This window comes from Ailuropoda melanoleuca, chromosome 4 (genome assembly GCF_002007445.2).
Source record: "Ailuropoda melanoleuca isolate Jingjing chromosome 4, ASM200744v2, whole genome shotgun sequence".
Taxonomy (NCBI): domain Eukaryota; kingdom Metazoa; phylum Chordata; class Mammalia; order Carnivora; family Ursidae; genus Ailuropoda; species Ailuropoda melanoleuca.
Genome location: NC_048221.1, coordinates 120,086,493 through 120,096,545, shown reverse-complemented (window position 1 = coordinate 120,096,545; position 10,053 = coordinate 120,086,493). Strand labels below are relative to the sequence as shown.

General features: G+C 52.0%; 1 protein-coding gene across 1 annotated transcript in view; it reads right to left on the bottom strand.

The window, feature by feature from the left end:
• GALNT14 (polypeptide N-acetylgalactosaminyltransferase 14) overlaps positions 1 to 10,053 on the bottom strand; it is a 224,200-nt gene that overhangs the window by 25,625 nt on the left and 188,522 nt on the right. Inside the window, exons 7-8 of the mRNA XM_034657296.1 lie at positions 1,003 to 1,090; positions 118 to 202 (exon numbers count right to left, since the gene is read on the bottom strand). Coding sequence (XP_034513187.1) covers positions 118 to 202; positions 1,003 to 1,090 — 173 coding nt within the window. The remainder of the gene's footprint in view (positions 1 to 117; positions 203 to 1,002; positions 1,091 to 10,053) is intronic.

Here is a 10,053-nt window from a genome sequence, read left to right as displayed (position 1 = left end):
TCTCTTGGTCTCTGCCCAGTCTTTTGAGCATCTAATGTGGAATGTCTCCTATACCATGTGGCAGTGGGAAGGACCCGGTGGTGACGGATCTGCCTACCTACCGCTGGCCTCACTTACCTAATGGGCTCAGCAGGGTCCAGACGCTGAGCCTTCTGCTCTGGGGTGAGTTGCTCCCATTGGAAGTGGAGGCTCCAGTCAAACCCTAGAACACAACACCCACTCGATTGATTTGCACGACACATCCCTTTTCTAGAAGCTGTGTTCTAGAACACATCCGGGGAAGCTGAGCCTGGAGACAGCAGGTCTCATCCAGGCTGATCAGCAAGAAGGCCATCGAATTTCCCTCTCAGAGTTTCTTTCTACCTCCTGTTGCCTCCCTGAGTCTTCTCTGCTGGGCAGAGTTAGGGGATAAAGGGCAGACGACAGAGTCAGGTTCAACAGAGTCCAACGGGGACAGGATGGATGGTTGTTATGGGTCTGGCCCTTGGCCAGGAGCCTTAGGAAAGGTATGAGCAGGTTTTTATGGGGCTGAATCATCTCAAATCAGTCTTGGGGGACCAGCACTAGGCCCTGAGCAGAACCGTGGTGGGACTCAGACAGCATGTGGTGTCCACTGCTGAGATGCTAGAACAGGTCAGGCCCCACCTAGCCGGGAGGTCCTTGACTTCCCTCCTATTCTCAGGTCCCAGGGCGAGCCCATGTCAGAGCCTGAGCTCTGGGGTCTGAACGTGTCCCACTTGCTCCCCTGGCCATTCCACTCAGAGTCTCAGTGGTAAGGCCACACCAGAGCTACTGACATTACAGGACACNCCACTTGCTCCCCTGGCCATTCCACTCAGAGTCTCAGTGGTAAGGCCACACCCAGAGCTACTGACATTACAGGACACAGGGCTGGACGCTCCAGACAAACCACTAGCAGATGTCTCCCCACTCTCCCCCAGAAAGTGCCGACCAGGGGGAGCAGTGAGTCCTCGCCGGGGAGAAGGCGTTGGTCCCACTCACCCCCTCTGAGCTCCGTGGCGGACTCTACGTAGTTGAAGTTGTCCAAGCTGATGATATCAATCACCGGGCACACCACCCGCGTGTAGTCCTGTAAGACAGCAGACTCCGGGCTCAGTCGGTGGCGTCAAGGAATCAGCGGGTAATGCCAGGCTGGGTTTGTGGCCCTGACCAAGCACTTCCATTTCAGGATCTCAATTTTCTCATCTATGAAACGGAGCACTGGATGCTATGACCTCTCGAGTTCCAGTGCCTAAAATGCTATGAGCCTTCTTCTGGCCCAACGGCCATCTGAGCATGGTGGGTACACAACAGGGGTGGCTGGAGAGTGAGAACACTGAGAAAGGGGAAGGCAGGAAGAAGGGGGCTCCAGAGGTCCTTCCCGTGGGCTCTCGGGAGGCAGAGGCCACAGGCAGCCGGGAAGGTGACCTCAGCCAGCAGTCGCATGAGGCAAAGCCACACACCCACAGGAAGAGCAGCTTGAAATTCCCAAATGTTTTCATTTGATGCGAATGTTTCCGGGCAAGTTGATGAACAGCATCTCCGGAGACTCCTACCTTCAGATGTCACCCACGATCCTCACAGATATGTGCCTCCAGCCCAGACTTACCCCCCTTGCTCCCAGACTCGGGCCCACGAGGCCACTGACCCCTTCCATGTGGATTTCACACGGGCTTTCAGTGATGGCTTCATCGTCTTCTCCCCAAACGTGCTCCTTTCCCTTGGTTGCCTATTTCTGCTAACAGAACCATCATGTAGACCTCTGCCCTCCCCAGCAAAAGAAGCTTCGCCTCCGCGCATCGCCCAGATCAGTTCTGCCGATTCTAACTCCGAAACTGCTCTTCTAAGCGTGTCGTGCCTCTCTTTTTCCCTCACTCCTGGCAAACCGTAGTGGACTCCTAACCTTCTCTCACCCTCTTCCCTTTGGTGGCCAGGGACGTTGTCATTCCGATAGGAAAATCTCACTCTGCAGCTCAGCCGCGAAAACCCTGAGCTCCCTGGAAGATAAGGTTCACACTCCTCAGCCTGGCATTCAAGACCTTCCACAAAGGGCCTGTATCTCATTCTTCAGCTCCCTTACTTGCTGCATCCTGCAGGCCACCCTGTCCATAGGCATCAAAGCCACCCAGGAAACGTTTTCAAAATATGCAAGACATATCCACCAGTGCTGCGGGCTGTCAAGGCAATGAAAAGATTTTCAAAGTCTTCCCCGCTCTGGGTGAACACCCTGTACCTGACTTGCAGGAGGAGGGCCTGGGGGCAGTGGGAAGGCCACTCCGCAGCCAAGTGGGAATCAGGCAGCCTGGGAGCACCAGCAGGGGTGGGCAAATGAGGCAGGGCCACTTTTGTAGTCCTCGGTGTACTCCCGCCCGCCCCCCCGGCCAGCATGGGCATGAGACTCTGCTTCTCCTTGCAGCCATTTCATTTCCTGGTTCAATCTCTCTCCCAAATGAGGCTGTCTTCTTTTTTTAAGCTCAGACTCACCAGGTGCCTGCTTTTATGTTCACAGACTTCATCTGGCCCTCAGCTTCCATCCTGACAGTGACAAGGTACCTCGGAAGCCGAGTGGCGCGTGTGGAAGGAAATGCTCATTTTCAATGCATTGCTCCTACCTCTGGGACGCACACAGATGCTTCTCCCGCAGTCAACACGGCCCCTGCCCAGCTGCCTCAGCTCTCCAGGTGCTTCTTGGGCACTGTCGTCCTGCGTCTATGTGTGTGTGTGTGTGTGTGTGTGTGTGTGTGTGTGTGCGCACAGCATGGGCAAGCCCAGCCATCCACACCAATACCTACCCATACAACCCCGAAGACATTCCTGTGACTTGAATTCTGACATGTTCTCAGAAGTTCAGACTGAACTTCTGTGAGGTTGACAAAGCTCTCATTTTGCCTTTGCTCGCTGAGTTTTGGGGTCTCTGTAGCTTCGCTAAGTCCTTACGAAGACCCTTGTGCAGTAAAGGATTCACCCTGCCCACAGATATGCTTGGCCCTTGCCTGGCTTCTGGGCAGTCACTTCTCAGCCATCCAAATGTCCTGCCTCTAAGAGTGTCTGTTCACCTGGGAGCCTTGGGATATACCAGACAGTCTGTGCTAACACTGTGACTTATGGTAAGGCCCTTGGGCTGTGTGGTGCCGGCTCGATCTGACCTCTGGAGGGGCATGGAGACCATGAGGGGTCAGCCATGGCTATGTGATGGACCCCCAACAGAAAGCCCAGACCCCAAGGCTCGGGTGGGCTCCCCTGTTTCTCAATGATCTGTACGTGTCATTCTGCATCGCTGTTGGGAGAAGGAAATGCTGTCTGTACAACCCCACTGGGGAGGTCCACTGGAAGCTCGTGCCTGGAACCCTACGCACCTTTCCCACTGAGGATTTTCACCTGTATCCACCTGCTCTACTAAACAGCAATCATGAATATAACAGCTTTGCTAAGTTCCAGGTCCTTCCAGTGAATGACTGAACCTGAGGGTGGTCTTGGGGACCACCGCCAACCTGGTTTTTTAATTTCTCCTCAATATTTGGAAAATGAAATGCCAACTAAAATGCTGGTTACTTACCTCGGCCGCAGCTTTCCCCAGAAGCCGCCCATGGACCTGCCTCCAGGGTGTGCTGGCTCTGGCACCCTCTCCCTATAAGTTCTGAGGGCTCCTGCCTTTTTCTTATTCTGGTCACAGCTCATGTGTGGTGTCTGCTTGAGTCATGGAGCCCAGAGAGGTGATGAGGGACGTGTGGGGCTAAATGCTGTGTGGGGCTAAATGCTGTGCGGGGCCGTGACCTTAAAAGCAGCTGCCTGAGACTACATACATGAGCCTTGAAGCCACGACACAAAGCTCTCTGAGTTACCTAGGGGGTCAGTAACTGCTCCAGCTGTGTTGACCTCCCCCCCAACACACAATGTGCTGGGCGGCGGGCGATGCATCGGTGTTGGCTAAGGAGGCTGTCGATTAACTCCCTCTGAGGACACCATGTCAATGGCTAGCAGCAAAGCAGGTGGGTCCGTTACTGCTGCGAAAGATGGCCTCTCCTCCTACGGGTTCAGGGATAGAGGGACTCTCCATAAAGACACCCAGACCCACCACATGTCCCTGCCTCTGTGCTCCGGGAGGCTGGTCTTTAAGGCTAGGCCCACAGGTAGGCTTAATCAGGCAGCTGGATGAACCCCTGACAGACCCAGGACTGCACCCCTTTTACCCCCCTCCCCAACACAAATCCGAGCGTGGGCCCCAGCCCTGCCCCATGGACAGAAGCCCAGCAATGACAGAGGCTGAATGTACCAGCCAATGGGCATCAATCATCCTTGCGGGATACCTCTCCTTCCTCCGCCCATGCATATAATTAAAGCCACATTGTGAACGGGCCCTCAAAAAACTCCAAGAGATAGCCACTTGGGTGTCTCACTTGGTTAAGTGTCCAACTCTTGATTTTGGCTCAGGTCATGATCTCAGGGTTGTGAGATCAAGCTCCACGTCAGGCTCTGCCCTGGGTGTGGAGGCTGCTTAAGATTCTCTCTCTCCCTCTCCCTCTGCCACTCCCATCCCTCTAAAAAAAATAATAAAAATTAAAAAAAAAAAGCAAAAAACCTCCTAGAGAGATCATTCACTCATTTGGTCAACCAGCTTTACCAAGCACCTCTTAGAGTTTAGGAATTGTGGCGAGTACAAGGGAGTAAGGCCTCACAGTCTAGGGAAGTGGGGGACAGGTGATGGAGGCTTAGGGGGAGGGGTGCAGGAGAAGGAGGGGTCCTCGAGGAGGTGACAAGAGACCTGGGTTCTTGTTCTGGTTCTGCCACCTAGAATACATGTCACCTTGAACACACCAGCACACACTGAGGAACTGTCTCTTCATCTATAAAGCAAAGACAAATTATTATTTGCAAAACTATCGTGCCTTCCTCACAGGGCTTTTGGATGGAACAAAGGAGGGAGGCGTGTGAAAGGCTTTGAAGCATATGTAAGCCATTATTTATATAAATTTACCAAATGCTACAGGGATTGAAATTTCTCAAAATCTTTTTTCCAACTAAAGAAATATGTAGATAAGGAGCGGGGGGGAAGAGCCTCTGTTAAAAAAATTAAAACCAACCTGGTGCTTGTTTCAAATATCGTCGCGTAACCCGAAGGGAAGAAACGGGACATCGAGAGGGTTCCATGTGGACGAGACCAGCTGAGGACGGCTTCTGACAGCCCAAGCCCAGCTCTTTCTTATTTCTTTCTATTTTTGAAAATCCCAAACTCCAATTACAGCTTAAAATTTCCACTTCCACTCACAAGACAAATCACGTTTTACTCTGAGACAAGACACATACAAAGACACGTGTTAACACAGGCTGACACACGCCCACATCCCTGTCCTGAAGGGGATGTCTCAGGGGAATGTTCCATCAACAGGAATCAGGGCCTGGTAAAAGTCTCTGCACCCCATGGAGGCTGCTGTGGCCCCTGCAAGGGGCAGAGTCGGACCACAGACCCGGGTCTGTCCGACCAGTCCTCTGCTACCAAAGCTTTAGGTCAGACAGTGGTGGGGACTGGGAGCTCAGCCTGGGAAGATGAGCTCTATCTTGGAGCCAAATGACTCCCACAGGAGCCTGGGCTACAAGCAGCACTCACATGCAGGAAGGAGGAGATGAAGGTTTCTCTGAGCTGCAGGTGAGGCTGGCCAGGGATGTAGGAGTGAGAGCATTTTTCAGAGAGGGCTTCTGTGATGGCCTTTGAGGCCCTGGGGCAGAAAGGGTTCATTAAGGCTATCTGAGGAAAGCAAGGCCCCCTAACATACCCTGCAGGGCCACATCAGCCTGGGGGCGGTCCTATAAGTCAAACACTGAACTGCCACGTGAGCCCACCATTCCACTCATTTGTATGGACCCCAAAGAATTGGAAGCAGGTATTCAAACTTACATACTAAGTTCACAGCAGCGCTATTCACAATAGTAAAAAGGTGGAAACAACCCAAAATGTCTATTAGCAGAGGAATGGATAAACTGGGTATTCAGGCAGTAATTTCTCTGACATTGGACAGCAATTTTTTTCTAGATATGTCTCCTGAGGCAAGGGAAACAAAAGCCAAAATAAACTATTGGGACCACATCAAAGTAAAAAGCTTCTGCACAGTGAAGGAAACAATCAACAAAACTAAAAGACAAGCCACTGACTGAGAGAAGATATTTGCAAATGACCTATCTGATAAAGGGTTAGCCTCCAAAATATATAAAGAACTTATAAAACTCACACCAAAAAAAAAAACAATCAATTAAAAAACGGGCAGAGGACCAGAGCAGTTATTTCTCCGAAGAAGACAGCCAGACGGCCAACAAACACATGAAAAGATGCTCCACCTCACTCATCATTAGGCAAATGCAAATCAAACCCACGACGAGATACAATCTCACAGCTGTGAGAATGGCTAAAATCAACAGCACAAGAAACAACAATTGTTGGAGAGGATGGGGAGAAACAGGAACCCTCGTGCACTGTTGGTGGGAATGCAAACTGTGCAGCCACCGTGGGAAACAGTATGAAGGTTCCTTGAGAAAGTTAAAAATAGAACTACCCTACGATCCAGTCATCACACTACTAGGTATTTACCCCAAAATACAAAAACACTAATTCAAAGGGATACAAGCACCCCTGTATTTATAGCAGCATTATTTACAATAGCCAAGATATGGAAGCAGCCCAGGCGTCCATCGACTGATGAATGGATAAAGAAGATGTGGTGCGCGCGCACACACACACACACACACACACACACACACACACACACACAGAAATATTATGAGGCCATAAAGAAGGGTGAATCTTGCCATTTGCAGCAACATGGATGGATCTAGAGGGCATAATGCTAAGTAAAATAAGTCAGTCAGAGAAAGACAAATGCCATATGACTTCACTCACATGTGGAATTTAAAAAACAAAACAAATGAGCAAAGGAGAGAGAGAAACGAAGGAACAGACCTTTAACAGCAGGGAACAAACTGATGGTCACCAGCGCGGAGGTGGGTGGGGGGAGGGGTGAAACGGGGGAAGGGGATTCCGAGTACACATGTTGTGATGAACACCGAGCAACATACGGAATTGTTGAATCACTATATTATGCACCTGATACTAATATAACACCGTATGCTAACTATGCTCAAATTAAAATAAAAAGCTTAATTAAAGATGTGTTTATACCGTGATGTTGTGATACAGAGGAGATCTACGCCTGGACTTTGTTCCTGGTTCACTGAACGAGACCTGAAACCCTGGGGATTTCCTGATTGATGGGGTGACAGGGGCATCTTCGTGATTCACAGCAATCGTTTCTCACCAAACCTGAGCTTTTGCTAATGAGATGACTGTTTCTGGGGTGGGGGGGTGAGCCAACTACATGATAAAGCGTTGGCACTTTCAGCCCCCCCATCCCCTCCCGTCTGGGACACAGCAAGGGGAGGATTTGGAAGTACCTCTAGGGCCAGGCAAAGCCCCTCAACTAAACGGTCTATTCATAATCTACTATTTCTCAATGCAGACCTCTTCACCTGGACTGTGCCAGAAAGAGGGGAAGAGAGGATTTTCCTAAACGGCGCCAAGCGCCTCTCCCAATCTCGGAGCAGGCGATCACGGGATGGGTATTCGCATCTGGGCCCACGCGTGAGAGCTCTGCACACCCGCCGAGGTTCTCTCATCGGAACGAACAGAGTCGGGAAGGATTTCCCACTTCTCTGAGCAGTTCACACATACGGATTCCTTCGTCCTCAACACGGTCATGCTGCGGGGAAGAGCAGGGAAGCTGCCACAAAGAGCAAGGAGGAAATCACCACGGCACGGCGAAGAGGCGGTGGGGGCTCAGGCGCGTGTGGTGCCACCAGGGAAAATCAGCCCAAGTCACGCCATTCCCCCGACACCATGTCCTCATCTGTGAAATGGGCATGTGAGAACTACGCGGCCTCGTACTTCACAGAGCAGCTGTGGGAGTCGGTGACTCAGGGCGGACAGGAACGGCAAAATGCTAAGCCCCTACAGTACAGAGCCTTCTACAGATCAGGACAGGGGTGGACGGTCTGTGGAATATATAATACCAACCGGAACATTAAGGGAAGGTTCTTTTCATTTTCAAAAGGAGTAACTGAGACATGGAGTGAGGAAGCAGACGGAATTCCAGAGCAATTTAAGGGCAGGCAGAGGCCAGGAATTCAGGTTTCTCGGCATTCTGCCCACGTGCCTCAGCCTTTGGGCAAGGGTGACGCGTGGGTGGAGGGAAGACAGAAGCCTCAGGAATTGGATGACAAGGCCCAGTCACCTCCGCTGCCTTCTTGTCACAAAAGGCACTCATCAGGGCTCCCTTTCCAGAACCTTCTATCGTCTGGGAGAAATAGTTCTGGGCAGTTCTCTCACCCAAAAGCTGCAGGGGTCATGTATCAGCAGCTGCCAGCAACCCCACTCACAGGCCTGCTGCAGGTGCCAGTGTGATACAAAGAACAGGTCCCCGGCTTTGCCGCCCCACCGCCTGCTGTGTGACGGTGGGCAGACAGCTCTACCTCAGTGTCTCCATCTGTCACATGGGGACAGCACTCAGTCCCACCCCTCTCCCAGAGGGCCGGGGAGCGTATGTGAAGTGCGGGCTTGAGACAGCCTAGAGAAGGTGGGGGCGCAGCACCGTGACCCTCAGTCTGCCCCACTCACCTCTTTGACTCTGTGCAGCAGGGGCTGGAGCCAGTCCCTGTTCACCTCACAGTGGCTGTCCAGGAAAGTCAGAGTGGTGCCCTTGGCAACGTTGGCGCCCCGGATCCGGGACCGGACCAGACCTGCGGCAGTGACAAATGGGCAAGTGGGCGCCCCTGTCTTTCTGTCTTCCAGAGAGCTCACAGCGGAGCCACACGACATTCCCTGCACACTAAACGTACATCCCCAGCCCCCCACACCCACACTCCAAGGTCCCGCCCAGCCGCACAGACCTACCTTGCCGCTCGCTGTTGCGTATGCACTTCACCTTGGGCAACTTGACGAGCTGCAGGCAGTCCTCAGCTGCAAAGACAAAATGTTTGTGGTGTGAGTGCCCTGCGGTGGACATGAACCCGGAGAGTAGGTAAGGCAGCCCAGCCTGCCATCCCTGCCCCCACCGCAGAGCCTTGTCCTGACTCCAGGGTGGTTGTGGGTTTTGGATGAGGCTGACCGACCACTGCTATCGATATACAACGTGGCCCAGTCCATGCAAAGTGGCCTCTTTGGTGCAGGTCGGTCACACAGCAGCACCTGTGTGCTTACTAGGAAGCACTCCCACATGGGAATTCTTGGTACGGTCACCTGGAGACTCTTCTCCTTTCTTACAAACCATTAAAAAAATGAGACAAGAGTCCTGCTCACTCTAATGGGTTCTAGCAAAAACTGCTGGGAGACCACACAATGGATGAGATAAATTTCAGAGTCTCCTTTCTGATCATGGGCTTTTGATCCTGGAGACCTTATCTGTTAAGTGATCTGTTCAGGGTATCCCATCACACAGAGATGGCTTAACTCTCCACCATTCAGGGGAATGTGCCAGGATGGGCAGGAGGAGACCCCCGGCTTGTCAGCTTACCCATCACTTGTTTGATTCACCAATCCTCTGAACTCCACGTTGGGACCCCACCATGTTGGCTTTGCTTCACTGGTTTATCAACCTTACCCTCTCTCCCACGGAGCCCACCCAGTCCGAGGGGAATGAAAGGAGGGGGTGGTTCCAGCCTGCAATCAGGCTAGTGATTCCCACAGATACAAGTCAGGAACCTCTAGCGCTATAAATTGCTCTGGGCTCTGGGTCCCAGGGTCAACCCTCCAAAGGTTTCCATGTCCAGGAATGTAGGTTAGGGGCACACACACACACACACACACACACCCCAACAATCAAGGATCTACTAAATTTACTGTGTAGGTCCTCAAAGACTCGCAGCAGAGAATCCAAGACATTTTTTTTTTTAAATGTAAGGTTTATCTCCCTCTTGAGCCCCTCAGGGACACTCAAAGTCTTCCATACCTGCTACAAAGCCAGGCTTTCCCCGTTCCTTGGAGAACCAGTGGAGTGGCCTCTGCCTGTTATG